Source organism: Nanorana parkeri, unplaced genomic scaffold, assembly GCF_000935625.1.
Source record: "Nanorana parkeri isolate BGI_ZX_2015 unplaced genomic scaffold, ASM93562v1 scaffold744, whole genome shotgun sequence".
NCBI classification, from domain to species: domain Eukaryota; kingdom Metazoa; phylum Chordata; class Amphibia; order Anura; family Dicroglossidae; genus Nanorana; species Nanorana parkeri.
The window spans coordinates 71,116-95,335 of NW_017307012.1; the positions used below are offsets into that span (position 1 = coordinate 71,116).

Sequence of the window (24,220 nt, forward strand, 5' to 3'; positions counted from 1 at the left end):
TCCAGGTAGATATAAAAGACACAGATACAAGCAGTGTAAGTACTTGGTATCAACCTCTTGCAGGCCTTGTACAGCAGACCTCAGACTGTGGCAGGGAGAAGCTGCACAAGGAATGTGCTGATAGGAGGAAGGAGCAGAGTGGCAGAGGAATGTGACCTCATCAGTCGGCTGCTTCTCCTTTCACTGACCAGCCACAGATTGGGGAAGGGGCAAGACCTGTAAGAGTTTCCCGCCCAGACAAACAAGGCTATGCTATTTAGCTGATTGGCTGGAAATCTAATGTTGAAGTTTATATAACATTTTAGTGACTGGATTTGGATCTGCTTCAAGACCTCGTACACTGGGCAATTCCTTTAATTAAGGAATTATTTTATGAAATGTACAAAGATGCAATTTCTGTAAAAATCTGAAACACTTAATAATTAAGTCTGCCCAGTGAGTGCTTTCACCCGTCATCCTGCCCTTGTTAACGAAGGATTTCCAGGCGGCTCAGCACAAAATGTTACACTTTGTAAAACAATGGCTGGCGGCATATCAAACAGTAATTACTGAATCCCTGTCACGAACGTATGAGAATTTCTACATACATAAACATAACCTTGTGTACTTTGAGACAGCTCTCTTGATTTATCTTAAGTCCTGTAAAACTTAAAATAAAAAGGTTTTATCAGGGGCGGTTATTGTTCCATTATCTCACTACCCCTCCTAAATAACCATTCATTTACTCTCAGCCTGGTGAAACATTTCTTTTATTTCATTGTATCTATTTATAGAATTTTGATGGGTATTTTTAGCAAAATGTATGCGGGAACATGGGAAGCACCCACCCAGATATTTTGAATGACATAGTCAAAATCTCAACTAATAAAAGTAGAAGTGCTTGGTAAGAAAAACGTGGCACCCTGTTAGGAAGACGTAGCACCATATTAGGAAGTTGTGGCACCCTATTAGGAAGACGTGGCACCCTATAAGGAAGACGTGGCACCCTATAAGGAAGACAAGGCACCCTATTAGGAAGTCGTGGCACCCTATTAGGAAGACGTGGCACCCTATAAGGAAGACAAGGCACCCTATTAGGAAGACGTAGCACCGTATTAGGAAGTCGTGGCACCCTATTAGGAAGACGTGGCACCCTATTGAAACTGGGCTAAAATGAAAGAATGTTTATTTTTATTTGGGATTCTTGGCTGATATAAAGTATAAATAGGAGTAGATCTTCTAAAAGTAGTTTTACAATTAAATTCACAATCATGTTCTTTAAAGTGAACCTGTTCATTGACTATGAATGGCAAAGCAATAGGCTGACTTGAAGTAAAGTCTGATCTTAAAACATTGCCAATCGTCAGGTTTTCTGTGACTTTCTATGACTATGTAAGTCTCTTCTGCCATGAAAGCTTCTACCTGTCAGCATTTTCTTTTCCTTTACACTGAGCTGCATATGCACAGATCGGCCAATCAAGCGACCGAAGAATCAGAACCCAGAAGAAGATCGGGACGAAGATGGAAGCGACATAGAGGAAGGAGAGCCAGGCCACCATCGCTGGAGGGGATCCCTTGAGCAGGTAAGTCTGCCATAATGTGCTAATATGCTGTTCATACTAGTACATTAAGGGCTCATTCAGAGGGCTGTGCACCGCGTCCTCCCACAGGGAAGAACGGGCTGCTGTGCACAATTGCACGAAGCACCTGTCCCCTCTGGGATCTGGTTCCCTATGGCTAAAAGCGTTCTCTTTTTTTTTTTATTCCACACATTTCTTCCACTTCAAGGCACAGTCCACCTTTTTAAACAAAGAATAGTAAATGTACAAATATTCATTAAAAAATATGCATTTATTATGTTTTGCATTGGAGTCAGTAATGCAATGCAATGCATCGTGGTGGCAATGCTCTGCCTCCTTGATAAATACATAGCACCAGGTTTGACTTCTGCCCATGCTCTGGTTCTCCAGCAATCAGAATTGGATACTGCAGAGTATTTACCAGTAACAACTTCCAGTTTAGCCCCCCTCGTGCTATGTGCATCACCTAGCTTGACTGGAAACTGCTTGAACATGCTTCTTCTGTGCCCTGATGCTGTCAAAGACATAGCATAAGGGAGGCTGAGCGATACCATGAGTTGCAAAAATTCCTTCCTCTACCCCACAGAGATTTTTTTGGTTTCAAAGTACACTGTACAGCACATGTGTTATACAGTGTACACACTCAGCCCGTTCACGGCATCTCTAAGATGCTTCATGCAGCTTGTAATGTGGAACCTCCTATCTCTTTGAAAAATGAATCAGCAGTCAAACACCCACGGTAAATACATCAGACTTTCTATATATTAGGAACACCAAGTGGGTGTGTTTGGGAATATTTCTTCTGTATTACAAATGGGTGAGAAAAAAGGGTTCCCAGGTCTTTTAGATTATCAGTAAAAAGAAGTGGAGTGGGCTGGTGTATTCCACACATTCCTGGATAAAAAGCTCTGAGAAATTAGACTGTGTACCCCTTTGCACCTCCATGTTTCATTGACAATCTTGACTGGAAGGTATACCTTTAAATAAAGCCAACTGAATCGTACTTCCCAACATAACTTCCTAGATAACATTAGAAGGTAAAATATTTTTTTTCTGTTTTGATTAGAGCAGAGAGGAGTAAGAACTTCTCTTCTCTTCCTGTTCTCTCTTCTACCCATCACCTGGACAAGAATTCTCCCTCTAAGGGAAACAGACCAGGGCCATCCCCATATTGAGGCAGTTGCCTCAGATGGCATCTCATTGGGTCATGGCAGCACACCTGCCACCCCCTTTCTAGCCATGAGCGTCCCAGCTCTGAGCAACCTGTGACATTCTTGCTCCGTTGGAGAGACATGCAAGGACGCCCCTGAAGCAGACAACAATAAAATCCTGACAAAGATTATAAACCCTCCTTACTCTAAGAGTAAATGTGTTCATTACTGCCTGTGTCAGTGTTGGGGGGATTTCCCCTCACTTTCTGCTCAGTCAAACTCCTAGCAAATGGATAGGAAGTGAGAAGAGATCTCCCAATTGGAGACACCTGATAGAGGTTCTAACCCTCCCCGCTCTATCCAAAACTGTAACAAAAAAATGATGCTATGAAATGGTCTTTAATGTATACCTTTGCTTTCTGGAATTCATCTTTAAAAGATTTTCTTGTTCAATCTAAAACATTTGAACGATGTATAATAAAATGTTTGTTCCGAAAACATAAAAATGAAACATTCATAGTAGTTAGCGCCGGTTTCTGTTCATGTTATGATATTGTGTAACAGCAAATTGTCATATGTAGGAGTAAAGAGCGTACACATTAGGTGCCAGGTACTAGTACACCAAGAATTCCAGTAATGAGACAAGACAGCTGTCTCCGGGTACTGGGTGGGGTGCTGTGCAAAAATTAATAGAATTCATTTAAATCACAGGAGTTGTTGAAGCAATCTTAGACTACCCAAAGCCAAAAAACTTGTGGGTGATTCTTCGGTCATACAGTTTTGCGTGAATAATAGCCCAATACTCTGACATTAATAATATGATGAAAATTATGCTTCCTTGTGCAGAAAAGGAATAGGAATGTTATGTGCAATTATTTTGTTATAGGACAGCAAAACAGACATTTCAAAAGCTTGGATCATTTGGTTCAGAGATTTCCTAACTTTACACATTTGACTTTTAGGCTGCATTCACACCTTTGCATTATTCACAGATGCATTTTACATTAAAGCCCATCTCCAGGGTAATATTAGGTAATATTACCCCCCCTCTAACTGATCGCTGGACTAACCAAAAAAAACCCTAAATACCCTTTTACTTACCTAAAGCTGCAGAGACATGACACCCAGGTCCTGAGTCTTCCCTGCTTACTTCCAGTGGGGTCATTCTTCAGGTATCCACGTCATTTTGATTATGTGGACACTTTCAATTGGCTGTCCAATGGCACAGTTGCCTCTGGATCCAAAAGAGGAGTGACATCCTCAGCAAGGGACTATCTGCAGAGCTGGATCAGTAGTCCCCCTGCAACCAGAAGGGACCTGGATGGGGGACTTAGGTGAATATATTTTGCTTTACAATGTTAAGGGAAAAAAACAGTGTACTAGGTGGGGGGCTGAGAGGAAGGTATGGGAGGGTTGGAATGGGGCTTTAAGATCAGTAGAGACAAAAAAAAAACCATGCATGAACATATGTTAACATGCTTCATGGTGCACATCAATGCACATTATGGGGGGTATTTATCAGAACTGGAGTAGACAGATTATGGTGCAGTTGCCCATGGCTGCTCCTATCTTCAGTTTGTTCAGTTAAGTTTGAAAATGAAAGATAGAAGCTGATTGGTTGCCATAGGCAAATGCGCCATTTTTAATAAATTCCCCTCTTTGTTTATGTGCCAAAAGCATTGATGGGCATGTAAAACACCTGGCAATGCCATGCATTTTTTGTGCTTGCTATTGATTTAAATTAAAAAAACACACCAAGTAGCAAAGGTATGAATGTTCCCAAAAGAGACATGGGGGGGAATTTATCAAAACGGGGGCAGATAGAATCTGGAGCAGTCTCCCATATTAACCAATCAGCTTCTCTCTTCAGTTTGTTCAGTAAAGATTTGAAAATGCTGATTGGTTGACATCACAGCTGCTCCAGATTTTCTTTGCTCTAATTTTAATAAATTCCCTTCATCGTCGTCTGGTTATGTGTGAACACAACATTGTAAAACCTATGTACAATACTTACCATCAGTGCCTCAGTTGCATCTGATCTATGTTATGCTGCCGCCAGGGTCATCAGCATCCAACATATCCGGGTGTGTCAGATGCATGTGTCTTCCTGCAGTATCACCCTATGGTAGCTCCAATCAGAGGCTTCTCAGCCAGCCATATATTATTATGGTAAATTAGTGAGCAGAAAGTGGCAATCAGGATGAGATCCATATAAACAGAACATACAAAGCGTCAGGTCACTTCTATTCCTATAAGTTTCTGTTTCTTTAGCACAGTGGACTATTTTTGGCTCATCATGACTCCAGTTTGTTGACCCAGTTACCTGAAAAGATACAGGATGTAAACATGTACAAGGATCTTTACTGAAGCATAAGTAGCCAAAGACCGGGGTCTACAGGACGCTGTCTGTACAAGTAGAGGAGCGTCCTCTGAAGCATAGGTGATTGCAAGGCGCCGCACATCCTGAGCACTCTTCCATCTAGTTCTCTGCCTGTTTCTGGCTGCTTCAGCTAGAGAATAAGAGAAGCATAATGCACTCAGTGTCTGAATAATTTATAAGGTGAGTCCATGCTGCAGTAGAGCCTCTCTGCCTGTTCTTTGGCTCTAGACCTTGCTCTGCATGGAGCAAAGTTCACTGTCAGCAGAAAGTCCAGCCTGGCAATAACACCGAGCTATAAAAATATATTCAGTTCTAGAAACGAGAAATTCTACTGTTTGTACTGTTAAGGCACAATTGGCAGATTCGATAAAACCAAATTATATCATGGCGGTGTTTATAACACCTCCCCCTAGTGAATGTCACCTTGCTATTCAGGTTAATTAGTATCTATGGCAGCATCCCCTTTTCTAGCCAGTCCTAATTTCAGAAAAGGGCCCAGTGTGCCTTTAACTTCCACAGGGGAGCCAATAGATGTAAGATCTATTGGCTCCCCTGTGGAAGTTAAAGGCACACTCCAGTCTAAACTATAAAAGGAATCCTTGAGAGACATACAGACAGCATAAAGTACATGCTCAGTTCTTTACATTTTTTTAAGATCCAGGCACTGCTGTAGTACACCAGTTCACCCCAGTCCCTTTGGTTGGTTATCTGCTGATCTTAGAAAGCACCTGTTTGTGATGCTAAAAAACAGCCACTTGCTATCTCTCACATGAAGAAAAGACTGATGTAAAATGGCAGAACTAAGATGTTTCCATTGTGAGTCAAATTGAAGCCTGCCTTGAAAGTGTGAATGTGATTGGTGATACAGGAAGCTGCTGATCTGAGAACCCCTGCTTGGGACTCAGAAGAGGAATTCCTAAACCCCATGGTGTGTAACTATTCTGTGAGTGTAAAGAGTTTAAACTGCATGTAAATCCTGACTATTAGGCCAGGTTCACACCTAGGCGACTGAGCTGGAGAGCGTTTTGGCACGTTTTCATCTGTGCAACTTTGAAAACTGTGCGGTTGTCGCATGGTTTTCAATGCATAGAGATGTCTTTGGGACCCAAACCGCGCGACAACTGCCTGAAAATAGCTCATGTACCTTTTTGCGCGATAGGCGATTTCGTCCGTGCGACAAACCGCAAAGGTGTGAACAGCCTCCATTGACTTCAATGCGAATCTGTGTTTTACGCAAAATATCGCCTAGGTGTGAACCTAGCCTAAGCCTTTGATGAGAGGAGGAGAGGGGGAGGTGTTTTGTAGTCCTTACTTTCTGTCCTAGGATGACAGCACTGCTTCTCCATAGATACAGTACAGTGAGTGAGTACTGTCACCCTAGGACAGGTAGTGCGATACTGGTAGGATCGCCAGGTGAAAAAAAAAAGGAAAAAAACCAAAGCAGCCACCACATCTAAAGGCTGATAAGAAGCAATATATTACAGATTTGTTCTTGGATTTAGATCGGGGCGGACAAATTATTTTGTTATCTAGGAGCCAGCAGGATTTTTTTAGGAGCCAGCTCCATTGGCAACTACAGAAAACCTCAAAAGCGAGGTGTCAACTGTGATTTTTAAGGAGCATTGACTACCTGGCTCCTGAGATTTGTGTATCCTTGGTTTAGATACATTTTAAAGTGACACTAAACTCAGGAATTAAATCTTACAAATGCATTCAACTACCTTAACTGTTAACAAAAGTGTATGTTATTGAGTACCACTCAGCGGTAGATCCTCAAATAATCTCTGAATTGGTGCTGACGCTGTCATTCCTTCTGGAAGGTGACTACTTTTGTTCCCTATGGTTCCTTCTGGAGGGTGTGTGTTGTAAAGTAGTACCGCTCCAAGCTCACTCCTGTGATAGACTACAATCTCACTTTTAGTTTACTAATTTGTATTAAGATTGTAGTCCATCACAGGAGTGAGCTTGGAGCGGTACTACTTTACAACACACACCCTCCAGAAGGAAGGAGATGATTTGAGGATCTACAGCCGAGTGATACACAAATAAGATACATTTTTGTTAATAGTTAAGATACTTGAATGCATTTTAAAAAAATAACTCTTGTTTAGTGTCACTTTAACTCTTACTTGAGTATATGTTTACACACAGCAATATTATTTAGAATTCATTAGGTATGCTGATTTGTCCCCAAACCATCAATATCTCAGCAAATAATATAATTATAAGTTAAAGAAGGGTAAACGCTGGCACGTTGGCGAAGGTATCCTACACTCGCTCCAAAACAAAGTCAAATTAATAAATAGCAAAACAAGCACTGTATTGTTATGTGAACTGCATAAGTCTGATGGCAGGATGCCAGGAACTCACAAATTCAATTGTGCTGACTTTTAGAAAATGAAATAAAATTCATGGCATGTAACCATTTTCTGTAGCATGACACAATCATTGTAACATCTCTGATTACATCATTTCAAGTCAGTTTGGTGGAGCAATGCAGTAATGGCCGACTCACTAGATTATTGAGGTCACAAATGATGTCCTTTAAAACATAAAGCCCCATACCTGTCCAAACTTTTTTTTTTTAGTTTTGGATAGAGAAGGGAAGAGTTGGAACCTCGATTTTTATTGGTGTGTCCTCATAAGGCCCCATTCACACCTGAAAATGGGGACGATCGCATGAATCTCACAACTTCATGCAATCTGCACAATACAATAGCTGAAACTGCCCGTAGCTTTGTGCAGGCCGCTTGCAAGTACACAGACTATGATTACCTGCAGACGATCGCACCTAGAAGCAAACAGTCTGCGTCCAGGTATGGCCATCCACAGATTGGCATGTGTTATGTCAGTATAACACATACCAACCGTAGGGCCATATACCATATAATTAATAAAACGCACAATCGCTCGACACAAAACATTGACCTACATTTGGCATTGAAATAATGATCTCAAATCTTCAGTGTTCCTTTCTTTATGTCAAGTGTTTTCATTCTGTTCCTTTTTATCAACTCTCCAGGTAACCATGTTCTGTCTCTTCTAGGCGATAAACACAATCTCTTCATCTCGGTTATTCTTGGCTCTCTTTGACCACTGATCTTCACAAAAAAAAAATGCTGCTCATGAATGATTAATTAGCAGTGTAAGCAGCACTGAAAACATTCCTAGTTTATTTGACATGTCCGAGAGATTTTTTTTAAGAACATTATGCTGAAATAGAAATTGTACTACAATCTTCTCTGCTGGATTTGATTTGAATATAATGGTGGTAACTTGTGCCAAATGAATACTAAGCACAGGGAAATATTCAACATTTGCTTTTATAAGTGGCAAACACAACATGGCAATCTGAAGCCTTAGATAATAATTATGGGAAAACTAGAATTTTGTAATACATCTGAACTAAAGCAGAACTTCAAGTGACACTAAACTCAGGAGTTAAACCTTAAGGACTAGTTTGCCCCATTCTCAGTGTGTTCCGGCCCGATTATCAGCAGAATACACTGGATCGCATTCCGGCCGGCTCACTTTGTTTTGGGGTGGGAGGGGGCGCGGCAGTGCATTGAACTCAATGGGACCACAGCCACGCCCTCCGGCCGCAATGCGATGGGCCGCACGGGAAACGACGTCCCGTTTGCTCGCGACAAACTCCCACAGCAGAATGGCATTTTGACAGATGCCGGTAACATATAAACAATTGGGCGGGGCTATCGGTGACAGCTAGCTCTGTCCAACTGTTTACAGTTGTACGGCATCTGACAGGTGAGCCATGATTGGGCAAAGTCACCATGACTTTGCCCAATCATGGCTCTTACAGAGTACTGGGCGCTGATTGGGCAAAGTCTTGCAACTGACCTGTGGTCAGGTGCAAGGCTTTAGCCAATCAGGGCTCACAAGGCACTGTGCGATGGTGGGGCACTCGACGGGGGCAAACAGCCCACTGAATGCCCTGACAGTTTGTGTGTTCACCGAACACACAAACTGCCAATGTTCGAGTCGGACTCTTGCTCAACTCGAACATCGAGCCCATCCCTATCACTCAGCTGTAGATCCTCAAATCTTCTCTCAATCGGTGCTGACACTGTCCTTCCTTCTGGAGGGTGGCTACGTTTGTTCCCCATGGTCCCTGTGTGTGTTGTAAAGTAGCCACCGCTCCAAGATCACTCCTGTGATAGACTACAATCTCAATACAAATTAATAAACTACATATGAGATTGTAGTCCATCACAGACTTAACTGACACAAACATAACTTCAGTAATGACTATCTGTATCTAAATTGTCTGTTTATCATGAAACTCCAACCCTTTCTGTAGAAAAAAAGGTTCTTTATACCTCTGACAGAAGTTTAAAGCAAAGTTAAACTTTTTGTGTTATTTGCATGGTTGGAGGAATCTGTTTTTTATCTGATTTCTTTTGTATAGACCGGAAGCTGAATGCAAGGAATCTATCAAGGGCGTGCGGTTAGGGGTGGTGGAGCCTCACCTAGTATTATGGAGGAAAAAGCTGCCAGCTTCAAGTTCGGAGCTGGCAGCTTTTTCTCCATTCAGAGCGGCATGTTACAGGTTACGCAGCAGGGAAACCTAACCCAGTTGGGGGTGGGGCAGATGTGGGCTGGGGGGGGGGCGGGCACGGGGAAATGCCTTATTACGTCTCTGGAATCTATGGGTGTAGGGCTTAAATTTGTTAGGCTTGAGAAGTCTTATCAACACCTCTGGAGCAAAACAAACCCCCAAAAAGTAATAACTTTCTTATTATTATTATTACTATTATACAACAGAGTTTATATAGCGGCAACAGTTTGCCCACCACTTCACAAGCCAATACACAGTTATTGTTTGAGATGCCATTTCCTTGCAGTCTATATACCTATTTTTTTGCCACGCAGCCCCATTAATTATTAATGAGGTTACATCCCATGCAGGCAATTGCTGAAAAAAGGTACATTTTCCTTTTTCCACGACACATCACACGCTTTTTCTATAGCCACGATCGTGCGCGTTTTTGCACGGGTGGAATGGCGGCGGGAAACCCCAGGATCTGCCTGGTGTGACTGAGGTGCCATTACAAAAGAATGGCACGGCCAGCGCGATCAGTGGTGGTGTGCGATTCCGTGACCGCGCAGCCATCTGCGCGATTTAATGCACGATTGCCACGCAGTCACAGATTGCCCAACTGTGAACCTGGTCTTAAAAAGGACTTCTAAAACAATCACCTTATTTACCTTCTAAAGCCAATATATCTTCACGTTGTAAGCACTGACACAACACACTGCTTTATTATTTTGGCACAGTGTGTGTTCTGTAAGTGAATGAACGATCTGCCAGTTAGTGTGTAGTAGTTTCCAATCACCACGTCTCTGCTGAATAGTGTATGCTCCAGTTACCTCTGCTGGTGCTAATGGAATGTATTCAGTAACAATGAGACCGGAAGTCTACTAAGAGGAAAAGCATAACACGTTCACAGGACCAAGTAGAGACAAAGGAAGCAGTGCTTTCATGAGCCGTAATGTGATGACAGAGCGCAGAGTAACATAACATTCCACGTCAAACCTCCATACATGTTTTCTTATGATACAAATAGAATTAGCAGATTTAATCCATGGCTATTTTTGTCATTTAGTTAATTCACTTTGTTAGATATTAATCCTGGAAATCCGTGGGCATTGAGTAGCATTATCTTTCTTGGGGCCGTGCCCCTTCTTTATTTACACTCTGTCCCTGTGTGACCGCGGTATATCCGCTGGCTTTTCTACAACCTTGTCAAGATGATGGAAAAATGTGTTTCTCTGATGAGACCCCATACCTGTACCTCTGAACCACAGCACAAGTGTATTTTGAATGGAACCAAGCCATGTAGACTGTGTTTTTATGTTTGCAGCTATTATTTGTTCTGTAGTTTGATATATTTATGTCACTTTCCAGAACCTTGATCTATGTGCTGTAGTTCCCATGCAGGAAGCAGTCTGATGTCTTTTCCATACACAAACTAGGGCCAATATTTTTCAGCAGCCAATTAACCTGACAGTATGTTTTAGGATTGCAGGAGGAAACAGGTGCACCCGAAGGAAAGCCAAATAAACACAGGAAGAACATACCTAGTCACAGAGAAGGTCTAGTAAAGGGTATCTATGGTCAAAAACTAAAAATAGATATGTATTTTTCTACTGAATTTCCATATGTTCTATCACACTCCTTATAACCATATCAATCTAAAAGTTTGTAAATGTACTTATTAAACATGCACATATTTCCTCAATATACTGACATTTCACTCCTGTGAATATGCACTACCTTGCGTCACCAGTCTAAGCCTGCCGTCTGAACTACAACTCAACGTCTGAATTCCCCACAATGTGACATCATCATTGCTTGCTGGAAACAATGCATTATGGGATACGTACCCTTGAGAAATCGAGATTGCATCACATCAAGAAAAAGGCAAAGCCATGCAAAGCAAGCTGGGGATTCAGGAAGTTGTTGAAAGTGATGGGCAGACAGAAGGCAGCACTCACTACATAAAAGGGATTGCATCATCAAAAACAAGTCTAATATGTATTCCTATTACAATGCTGATGTTGTAACTGGATAGCATATCAATTTAGACCTCCTTTAAGAACTGAACCCAGGACCCCAGCACTGCTAGGCCACAGTGTTCCCTTGCTCTGCCTTTTCAGGGGACAGTCCCTGTCTTAGTAGCAAATACTATGTCTAAATACTATGTATTATACTATGCATACAGTAAAATCTGTATGCAGCCCTGGTGAGACCTGTACGGAGCCCTGGTGACAACTGCACGCAGCCCTGGTGAGACTCAAATGCAGCCCTGGTGAGACCCAAATGCAGCCTTGTATAATTGAAGTATAATCATGGATTGATGGGATCGGTAGTCCTCTATTGATGGCTGCCATTCTCCATTGATGAATAATCATGGATTGAGTTACAATTCTTCATAATTAGAAAGAAACTGCCACAAAATCATTAGTTTGTATTGTTTTAGAAAAAAGTCACATGTTCCTTTAAGAAAAAGTATCAGTAATTGGTATCAGCAAGTACCTGAGGGAAAGTACTTGTACTGGGCATTGACAAAATGGTATCGGGTCATCCCTAGTATTCACCATTCACCCCTCTCTCATAGGTCCTCATTTACACCATTGTATTCACCCACAGAAAGCAAAACAAAGAACCCTGTGTTGTGCCACCACTTGACTGCACTGGGGGCCTCAGCAGCCAATGCCAAGCACCAGTGTTGTCAAGTTGGAATGAGTCCCATGCCCCCCATACACAGAAGTACCAGGTATTGTACCAGGTATTCTTGTCTTCACTTTCCAAAGCAAACATAGTGCTGGTACAGCAAAGGGAAGGTGAGTTTAAGCAGCTGTTGGGGCCTCAATTAAAGGAATCCAGGAGTTCTGCCCTGCATGGGCAAAGCACAGTCAGTTTAAAAAACGTATTGGCCCCTAATTTCTATGTCTGGTGCAATCACATAGTAAAGCTAAAGCATAGTTGCTGTATATTCTGTGTTTTCATCGTTTTCTCTTTGCTGGATCTTTACGGTTCCTCATAATTTGTCATATTTTCCTGTCACCACACACAAGCTGTACACATGGGAGCAGCTATATCACATGTTACTGCCTTTCAAGCACAATGGCCCATACACCTGTATTATCCAACAGAGTTTTAAATGACCTTTCAAAGCAGATATGTGGGAAGTTGGCTGCCTTGAACTCTACAGGTTATCTTTGAAGTTGGCATCTTATTAAAAATCCACGCCTTGGCCAAGTCTAGAGTCTCTTGCCACTTTTAGTCAGTGCCATGTATCTGTGATCTATTTTTCGAAGTTCAGTGTATTGGCCTTTCTTAACATGAAACATTGATACTACAAAATACCCTGCTTGTTTTCTAAGAGTCTCTTTACTGGCATGTGAGGATAACTTGTCTAATGTAATTGCAATGCCTTTGTACTATTGACAAAATCGATGTTAATTTCTCCACAAGCATAAATAGGGTCTTTGTCTCTGAGATTCTCTCATATGTAAGTAGCAGAGGACCCATTCATCATTGTTCTGTGCACCTGTTACCAGTGTGCATTTACAGTTCCTACACTGAAACCCAACAACGGGCGACCTTTGTCATTACACTGGTACTGGTGTATTATACAGTATACTGAAAAAGTACGCGCCTTTCTCCATTGATTCTTATAGTGCAGTTGGATGTATTATGTTACTTTCATTGTAAGATCCCAACCAGCAATGTATTCATTTAAATTAATTTAAAAGTTTTCAAAATGAATGCAGAATATTAGAACCCTTAGAAACTTACATAAAGATCAGAATGCCCAAAGACATATAACAGTAGCAGTTCCGAGAGGCAGCGCCTCCAACGTTTGATCTATTCAGTCTCTATAACAACTCTCATACACATATTGTATACTGGGAACAGATGGGTAGATGAAATTGCAAGGTGGCAAATGGGCATGAGTGCAATTGATTGAGCTGTGACATTTCTGATTTTACTGTTTGGAAGTGGAAAGTCACTATTTCACTTACTGCGCTGCTTAAACAAAATTTGCGTTTTACAAAATGTTTTCCTCAAGAGGAAATTTTTTTGAGTTTTCTGAGAGTTTATTGAGAGAACCTTCGGTGAACAGTCACAAAAGACCAATGAACATTATACAAAATATAAGTAGAGCTATGGGTTTCAGGCCAGTAATGTTCACAATATGCGCGTTCTGCCCAGCGCGACTGGGGTGCCATTAGAAAATAATGGCACCCACAAGGTGATCGGTTCACACCTTGGTGACTCCTGACCGCACGGCAATCCACGTGGAATCGTGCACAATTGCCGCGCGGTGAGGTGTCGCCTAGGTGTGCACTGGCCCTAAAGGTGGGGGGGAGAAGAGAGAGTGGGACATCTGTGCTGTAGTACAGTAAGAATACAAGGTGTGAGGGGGAAGCACATAGGTGTGCAGGGAACATGCGCCTAACCCAACATTAGGGTCAAGGAGATATGGCACCAGCAAGTTCAAATGTCTAAGATATATACCAAAGGTCCCAACTCATTCCCAATTCCAGTACAACAGCATAGAGGTCAACCAGCATCACCTCATTTGTGAAAGTCACTGCTTATATATATATATATATATATATACATATATATATCTACACATCCATCCAAGGGCCACAGGTGGCATTATACTGCTCATGTGTGTCATGTAGATTGGCAATTACATTCTCCATTCTCATTAGACTGCATAACTCTTGAACCCTGTCCATTATTCAAGGAACAAAAGGAAGAGCCCCAATGTCTTGAAAAAAAGTGCACACATGGCTGCTATAAAACAAAAATCACAGGCACACATAGTATCTTCTTATGGTATCTTCTGGGCCCAATCAAATCTTTATCCCATTCTAAGCACTGATGAAGGGGAAGTGTTGTTGTGTGTTGACCGCAACATGTGGGCTGTTTTTGCTTGATCGAATTGTGAATTAAAGGTACTTTTAAACTCTTTCAACTTTTGACTTGAAACCCTTAAGTCAGAGGAGTAAAGACTGTCTGTTGCTTTTGGCCCAAATGGTAGTTTCTCACAAACGTTTTTCCAAAAGCAAATACATGCACAACAACTAATATACCTATATTCCATAATCAGAGGTGTATAAAGATAAATAAATCATTACATTCAAAGCCTGCCACTTCAAAGAAGACAGAATCCCACTGAAAGCTTTATTTAACAAAGCAACCATAGAACATAGATGGAGGGTGCAGAGTAAGACCTCGGAATGATGGACAACAATCAACTCGCTCATGCAATGGGTAACAGGAGACAGTAAACTGGCACTAATAGAGGCATAACCTTTTCAAATTAGAAAGACCAGGTCTAAGCCAACCCTCTCAACAGGTCACTTTGTAATAATGAGCTACTTCTCTGTATTATTTCCTGAAACACAAAGCCAGCATTAAGCAAATGACCCAAGACTCTACAGTACAAAGTGTCTAATGTATCAGTTACTAGTCCAGCCAAATACACGTTGGCTGCCACCCCTCATTCTGTGCATTGTTCACAAATTGATAGTGACAAGTTAAAATAGTACATGAACAGAGACATCAGCTATCACCAGCAAAGATTCTTTGCCATAAAGTCCAAATGTTGCAATGTTTACATGTCAATCACAAAAGAAATCTGTCTTTAAGAGTTTGGGATCAAAGGATTAAAGAGGGGGATCTGGCAAAAAAACTCAGAAGATCTCTAACGTTTCCCCATCGCAGGATCCTAAACAATTATCTGTTTCTGAAATGTTGTCCAGCTACATTATTGACTTTGGTTATCAGTGCTGGCAGTTTTAAGCTGAAAACTACCAGTGCTAGGCTAAGAAGTGATGTTTTTTACTGATCTAGATAACAGCATACAGGGCCGTCCCCATAATGAGGCACCCTGAAGCTCTTTGGGTCGTGTGTGGGAAGCAGCAGGCAGAGCGACATGGCCCCACTGCTGCACAATGTCTGCAGTGTGCCTGACGCCCCTTTTCCAGCCAGAGCACCCCAGGTTGCTAAGAGCCAGGCGGGGAGATGTGTAAGGGCCATACACATCTCCCCACCCAGCTCTTGGCATTCTGGGACACTCAGCTCCTGGCAACCAGTGACGTCACCTAAACACAGGTAAACGCACAGTGTGAATTATACCTTTTAAAATGATTATCACTTGTTATCTCTTGTCTTGACTTTTGTAACTCCCTCCTCATTGGCCTACCACTGCATAGGCTATCCCCTCTTCAGTCTATCATGAATGCTGCTGCTAGGCTCATCCACCTAACCAACCGCTCAGTATCTGCAACCCCCCTCTGCCAATCCCTCCACTGGCTTCCAATCTTATCACCCTAACCGTTTTCCCCGCTTCTCCCAAGATCTCCCGCTCTCTAGCTCCCCCGTCAACTCCTCCCATTCTCACCTCCAGGACTTCTCTAGAGTCTCTCTCATTCTTTGGAACTCATTACCCCAACCTGTCTGTCTATCTCCTACTCTGACTGCCTTTGGGCGATCCCTTAGGACTCATCTCTTCAGGGAAGCCTATCCCACCTCAACCTGACCACTCAACCACCACGTTCTCAAACAATTCATCCCCACACAGCTATCTCCTCATGTATCACTTACCTCTCCCTCTTAGATTGTAAGCTCTCACGGGCTCTTCATCTTGAATTGTATTGTAATTGTAATGTCATCCCTATTTTGTATTTTGTAAAGTGCTGCACAAACTGTTGGCACTATATCAATCCTGTAGAATAATAATAATAATTACATTATTTATATTTGTTTACAAATGTCTTATAAACACATGTAAACACAGGCCGTGTGAATGAGGCCTTATAGTTAGTAGTAGTAGTAGTAGTAGGAGCATTAACATGTTTCCATTTATACATGTTTTTCTTTCAGAAAAGCCTGGCTGAGCAAAGTGGGCAGTCCTAGTTCCCGGATTGATCGAACCGTATTTTCTGATGAAAAGGAGATCTCTAAACTTCAGTACAATGGATTCAGCACCAGATACTGAAGCAATGCCGTATACAACTGCTGGATAATGACTAGCAAATTGCTGCTGATCTATATAAAACATGATATTGAGGATCCCTGAATAACAGACTGAAAATTGACTCAACAGTTGATGTTTGTCTAGTTATGACCCATATTTCATAGCAAGTATTACCCTAGATTCCAATGTCTGACATGTTTTGAATAATCTAATTGTTCTAATAAAAGCATAATGCTGCATTGGTATGGTTAGACTAGAGTTATGTACCAAAGTAGGACAAAAGTTCACAGTGTTCCTGAGATAGACTAAATGCCAACGTTAGACTGAAAAATGTGTGAATTGTAAATGCCGGGTATAATGTCTCTTTAGGAAAATGTTTAATGCACACAGTGTTATATTTAACAGATGGTGTCAGAAAGAAGATGCAGTTTTTATTCAACAGATTGCATAGAGCCTAGCTCCAGGCAGGAGGACAGTTTCATGTATATCATTAGTAGTGAGGATTAGGCAGACCCTCACAGGTCCGATTGTCCAGGCTGCCTCCAGCATCCTCAAAATGGGTTTCTTCTCTCACCCGATTTGAACTGCTCCTTCTGTACTTAAAGGCTGCTCGGGAGTCCAGTGCTGTGGGTCTCATAAACCTCAGTGCCGTGGTCACATCCTCGACCCCCTCTCCTCATGGCCTATCAAAAATCAAACAGCCCCAGGCTCCATTTTGTGATTGACCAGTAGAACAAGGGTGCGAGGATAAGACCCACAGCACCTGCCTTCCCAAGCGGCCTGGAAATACAGTGAGCTGTAATAACTGGATGAGAGAAGAAACTCATTTTGAGGATGACGGGGGCAGCCTGGATGATCGGACCTGTGAAGGTCTGTCTAATCCCCACTACTAATGGTATATCTGAGACTGTCATATGGCCGAGAAATTAATATTAAAGGGAACCATGCAAGGTAAAGCAACTAAATGCCACCGCTCCTTGTCTACACTCACTTACCTTTTGCTCCCCTGGGACTCTTTCCATTCACTGGATAAAGGAGCACAGTGTAAAGCTGGCAAAACAATGTTGGAATTTAGTTTGAATGTTTGTTCAAAATCATTGGTCAGAGCATTCTATTTTGTTATCATTGATTAAACTAATTTAATTGAAGAGTTCCTTTGTGCCCAGCACATGCTCATTTCAATATTTACAATTTTTACCCTAATGAAAATAACATTCAAGGTTAGAATTTCAAATGTTCAGATGATAAACATTTTCCTTCTTTCTCCCTCGATTTTTCTCATCACAATGGTCAAAAATGGACATCTATCAGTCCCCACTAACTATTACAAAAGTGAATGAACATTCGGGAAATTACATTTTTCTAACAAAATTCTAATGGTGTATAGCCAGCTTTAGATACAACTCAATCTAGTCGAGCTTGAAACAGGAACGGAATGCAGACACTCTCAGGTTCCTTTACATACCTTTCAACCTCTTACCAGGCTTCAGAGGACCCCTGAATCCTGGGCTGCTCTAATATGCCAATACTAAGCTGGAACTTAGTATTGGCATATTAGATTCACTAGCTGGTCTGCCCTATTCTGCACCTTCTGCCTTAGTATTGATCCTTGTGATGGGCAGGCTTAGTAACCGATAGTGAGGGAAAATAAATGGGTTTGGGCAGGGTAATAACTTTTCTTCTTAAAGCCAATATTTGTATATTGAAGTGTCCTAGACTTTGGTTGCCCTGGGTTGCTTGAGAAGAATTTGGCAGAGGGAAAGATGCCCTTTAACAGGCCTGAACTGACAATCTGTTGTGACCCCTACCACCTTCTGTGGAGTGGCTACTAGAAATGTAGCTGTGCTAATGCTGTTATCAGTTTGGCTGAGTTATATTTGGGTATTATCTGGTTAATTTCAGGTGTTCTGTCATTGATTGTGCATGCCTGAGTGGGGTGTGACCCTGCTGCAGTGTGTGGCAGCCAATGAGGGAACATATTGGGTGTCTGTGTCTCACCAGCCAATCACTGGGAGTTTTGTGACTGGTGGTGCATGCTTGGGGAGTGCATATACACTTAGGGGAATCACCATGTGCTCAGTCCAGTCTGCCCCAAGACTTAGCCTGGAGGTGGGATGCTCAGAGATGGAAATGTTAACTAGGCCTCAAGTCTGCAGGAGGTCACACATGTGGACACTGGAGGGGTCAGGAACTGATTGAGGAAGAGAACCAGAGAAGCTGGATGGCTACTGGAGGTGCCTGGTACTGATATGGACCTCAGGAGCAAGTCTGGTGTTTCTCCTGTGGAAGATCTCATGCTGTTCAGCTGTTGCTCTATTGCCCAGTGTCGGCCTGTTCTCCTATTGATTCTGCAATGTGGAAGACTGAAAGGGATTGGGGAGTCTGGAGTCGGTTTCATTTTTGCTATGGATGTCTTAAGCCCTATACCCTTTCTCCCAGAACGAAGTTATTTAATAAAGCATTTAAAAAGGCACTTAAAGTGACTGGCACCCAACTTCTTGATCACCAGTCCTCTCTGCCCTTTGGGGTCCATCTGAGGCTTCAGGGGGGCACTACACTGTCAACTATGGAAAATGCTGGAAGTGATAGAATATCTGAGAGTAGCTGTGGCTCCAGTGAGCAACAAACCTTCTACTCCTGTTTGAACAACGCATCGGAACCTCACATACCTGGGTCCCTAACACTTGTAACAATAATGTTACTGGGCCCTTTAAAGAAAAACATATACATTAGGTCTGATTAAAACCCATAGCAATCTTCCTAAAACGTTTTGCATACACAATGTACATTATATTACATATGATACAGACACAAAGAAAGGCTTGCAGTGCAGTCAATAGAACCCCAGCACAATGCCCCTATAACTTAGGTTAGTGAAATGTTATAGTCTCCAGCAAGTATGACCCATACTTATATAAGTGGATATCTACACAAACATCCCAGTGCAGGTGACGCTTCCTATGAGCTGCTGTGGCCTCTGCATCTTTCCCTCCGCCAATAGAAGCCAACTGAACGTTGGGCTTTTGCAAGCTAATCTCCTCTCAGAGTCATGTGAAATCAGGTTGTGCACCTGAGCCTCTGCATCTATCCCCCTACAAAACTGCATCTTTTGAAATAGAAAGCAGTACAACATGATCATATGACCTGATTTAGAAGATGACGTTATGGTACTTTTGCAATTTATTTTTAAAAGTAAAGGTTGTTATGCATGCATAAATAAGGCCCCTTTCCCAGGGCGGTCCGATCAGGTTCACCTGCCTGCTTTACATGTTGATCTGATCGGAAGCTCAATGTCAGTCTATGGCGGACTGTGACTGTGAGTGGCTATGTGTACATTTACATTCGATTACCTCTGAGTCTGTCTAGGTCTGAAAAGAAAAAAAATGGAACAGAGTTAGGTTTTGGCGGACCTGGACGGGACAGATCAGAGATAATCGGATGTAAACGGACACATGTCCACTTATGTCTTTATTGTGGGGGTCTGACTTTCTCTCTAGCCAACTATCAAACTGGTCAACACACACACTCTTAAGGTGACAGTTAAATCTTAAAAATGCATTCAAGTACCTTAAAGTAGAGATAAATACTTTTTTTTGCATATATCTACTAGTTGCAAGCATTAGATATATGCAAAAATATTTTTTAAAAATAAAAAAAAAGTTACCAAAAAGGTAAAAACGTACCTGTGTCTCCGCCGCTCGCCCCGTCGGAAGATCTGAAGCTTCATCCTGCACGGCCGCTCGAGATGGGACAGGTGCATGTGCAGTAGAGATCTTAATCGGACAGAAATCGTGTGGCAGAAAGAGACAGGAGTCTGCGCTGGATCAGAGAGCGGCACCTGCGCTGGAGGGATTGCTGAATACAAGTAGAAGGAAGATGATCGGATCAAGAGGCATCATTTAAGGTAAGTCCTTAGAGCAGCATGGGGGGAGGCAGGAAAACATTTGTGACTTTAATGTCACTTTATTAACAAAAATGTATCTTATTTGTGTATCACTAAGCTGTAGATCCTCAAATCATCTCTGAATTGGTGCCGACACTGTCCTTCCTTCTGGAGGGTGGCTACTTTTGTTCCCCATGATCCATGTGTGGGTTGTAAAGTAGCCACTGTTCCAAACTCATTCCCGTGATAGACTACAATTTCTATACCAGTAATCAAACTAAACATGATATTGTAGTCCATCATGGGAGTTAGTTTGGAGTTAGTGGCTACTTTACAACACACACAGGAACCATGGGGAGCAAAAGTAGCCACCCTCAAGAAGGAAGGACAGTGTGAGCACCAATTCAGAGATGATTTGAGGATCTACAGCCGAGTGATACACAAAAAAAAAAAATATGCTACATTTTTGTTAATAGCTAGTGTACTTGAATAGATTTTTAAGATTTGACTCCTGAGTTTAGTGTCACTTTAAGGGTGTATTTATAAACAATTCGCAAAGCCATTTGCCTTGTGAATCTCGGTGAACATGTGCTCGGTGCGAAAAGAGGCAAATGCTCTTAGTATATTTTCTTTTCAGTTCAAACGTAATGAAGTGTATTACTGCTTTATTACCACTAGATGGAGCAAAAGAAAGAAGTATTTATTTTGTATGCTCCATCTAGTGGCCATAATGCTGTATTATGTTACATTTGACCTAAATACACTAAGAATGTTTGATTTTGCCTCTGCACAGAGTAAACATTCACAGAGATTCAAAGGGAAACAACTCTGTGAACTGTCTATAAAATGACCTCTAAATAGAGTGTATGTATAGTCAACATTATATTTTTTTTAGTTTTTGGATAGCATTCGGGCTGGAGTACCCCTGCCAAGTTTATATTGCGGTCTGTGTCGCTACTAGGTAGATTCACCTTTTCTTTTTGTCATAAAATTATTAAAAATCCAACATTTTACAGTTGCCACCAGTACAAGAATAGAAAGGAAATCATCCAGTGAGGGCACCTGTTCACCCAGTGACAGCTAATAGGGAAAAACTAGAAACTTTACAAACTAAAAATAGATGTAAAGATGTCACAATGTAAAAGCATTTACTGTATATATATATAATTAAATCGCGTTGTTTACCCATATCTTCAGAAACAAATCACTTCTACTGTCGTGGTAAACAACCTGCTTCCCTATTTATAATGGTCTGGCCCTCTAGCAACTTAAGCGCGAAATTATAGCTCATTTGCCTACAAACGTCAGGTGGTCATAATAATCTAGCCACTCAGTGTATATATATATATTACAAGAAGGAATCAAATAGTCTACAACACAGCTGATTGCTTTTATTACTACAACTAGCTTGCAGCTCAGGAAAGTCAAATCAAAAGTCTTTGTGTGCATGCTTGTTTCATTGTAGTGACTAAAGGTGCCCCTACACCTTACAATTATCTGCAGATTTTCTGTGGGCAGGTGGAAAAAGTGCAACAGATTGGCCCAGGTGGAGATTAATCCATGCACACAGTTCAGCGTAGATGGAGGAATCTGTTGCACCTTTTCCATCTGACCACAGAAAATCTGCAATTAATTGTAAGGTGTATGGCCAGGTTTAAGGTCCCCACACACCTTACGATAATCTTAGGATAATCGCGGGAAATCCCGCGATCGTACGATTATCGTAAGGTGTGTGGAAGCCGTGCAACCTCTACTACTGTAAGGTCGCACGACTTTAAACTTACGGACATGTTCGAAAACCCGCCGAGCATCGTACGATGTTCGGCGGGTTTGTGGCATGTCCGTACGATAAAAGCCATACGGGCCGGTGTGCGCAAGCGCACACTGCCCGTTCGGCATTGCAGTCACCGGAAGCCCGCCACTCAGGGGGCGTGGCTTGCGATCATCGCAAGTACGATCTGCCTATGCAAGATAGGCAGATCGTACGTTTTTTTAAGTACCTTACAACCATCGCAAGACAAAAGTCTTGCGATGGTTGTAAGGTGTGTGCCCAGCCTTAGAGTATTGAAGCAAGGAGGTCAAGATGACAGTCAGTCAAGCAAGCAGCATTTGCAGAAGAATTGGAGGAATGGACGTATAGGAAGAATGACGAATGGAAGCCTCTATGTTTCTTTCAAGACAGGCTTAGTGTAAAAATATTTCAATAGTAAACCTGTATGAATACAGTGACTTGTCAGACATCCAAGAAAAGTAGCCGAAAATATAGCCATTCCTTCTAATGTGTACCTTACAAAATGCTGGATGATACAGCACATATAATGAATTTAGGCAATCAGCACTCCAGCATTCAGGCTGAGGATTAGCGCTGACAAATGCTGCATTTAGCCCTATTCATTCGCTCCATCATTCATTGTTATGAAGGCACATTAGTCACTAGTCATCAGTTTGTTTTTAAAGTGTCAGCAAACTATAGCGGTCTTTTACATCCACAGTGTGATATATTGGTCGGGTTTTTTCAGTGGCATCTGCAGAATCCCCATCTGAGATTTTGGAAGCAGGACTCAGCTACGGAGAGCAGATGAGCATATGTGGTTTTCATTCAGGGAAACTCCATTCAACCCAAAATTGAATGTTAAAATCATAGGTCATTTTGAACAACATTCGCCAAGTCTCTGGTGGCATTATCGAATGTTCTGGTGAGATTTTCTGTATGAACAATCATATGAAACTCTACCAATATGTGGCCAGCTTACCGTATATACTCGAGTATAAGCCGAGATTTCCAGCCCATTTTTTTGGCTGAAAAGTGCCCCCCTCGGCTTATACTTGAGTCAGCGTCAGTGGTGTCTTCTTACTTACCTCGCCGAGTGTCGCGTCAAATTTCCCACCCTAGGCTTATATTCAGGTCAATACTTTTTCCCAGTTTTTTGTGGTAAAATTAGGTACCTCGGCTTATATTCGGGACGGCTTATACTCGAGTATATACGGTAAGTCTTTACTAGGACTGCCTTCTTCTTATCTTTGGAAATCTGAACAGGGGAATGGGGTGTGGTAACCCTCTTGCTTTGCATGCTGTTGCAAGAAGCAGGCGTGGTTTACAGAAGATAGGCATGGCTAAAAAGGTACGCCTAAGCCATCATGCAGAATGTTGGATTAAAGTGCATTTGCACCTGTGCAGCCAAATTTGAGAAATCCCCACCTTATGTTCCCATTCGATGTTCTGACTGCATGCACCTTGCAGCACTGTTGGAGCTGGCAATCGGTTGTGGCACATTGCATTGGGACTAGGTGGCTAGGCTGTGGCACATTGCATCTGGATTGGGCTGTGGCACATTTCTTTGAGAGTGGGTGGTTGGGCTGTGGCACATTACCCTGGAACAGGGTGGGTGGGCTGCGGCACATTGCAATGAGACTGGGTGGGTGGGCTGTGACAGGTTGCAATGGGCCTGGACGGGTGGGCTTGTGACACAGTGCATTGGGTCTGTGTGGATTGTCTGTGGGACTGGGTGGGTGGGCTGTGGCTCATCGCATTCAGACTGGGTTGGCTGTGGTACATTACATTGGGATTGGTAGGGTGTGCTGTAGCACATTCCATTGGGACTGGGTGGGTTGTGGCATTTTGTATTGGGACTGGATGGTTGGGCAGTGGGCACGTTGCTTTGGGTCCGGGGGTGGGCTGTAGCATGTTGAATTGGGACTGGTAGGGCGGGCTGTTGCATGTTGCA

General features: G+C 42.3%; 1 protein-coding gene across 1 annotated transcript in view; it reads left to right on the forward strand.

The window, feature by feature from the left end:
* ACYP2 (acylphosphatase 2) overlaps positions 1-16,668 on the forward strand; it is an 80,427-nt gene extending 63,759 nt beyond the window's left edge. The window contains exon 4 of the mRNA XM_018564325.1: positions 16,519-16,668. Coding sequence (XP_018419827.1) covers positions 16,519-16,633 — 115 coding nt within the window. The 3' untranslated portion in view covers positions 16,634-16,668. The remainder of the gene's footprint in view (positions 1-16,518) is intronic.
* Positions 16,669-24,220: the final 7,552 nt, after the last annotated feature.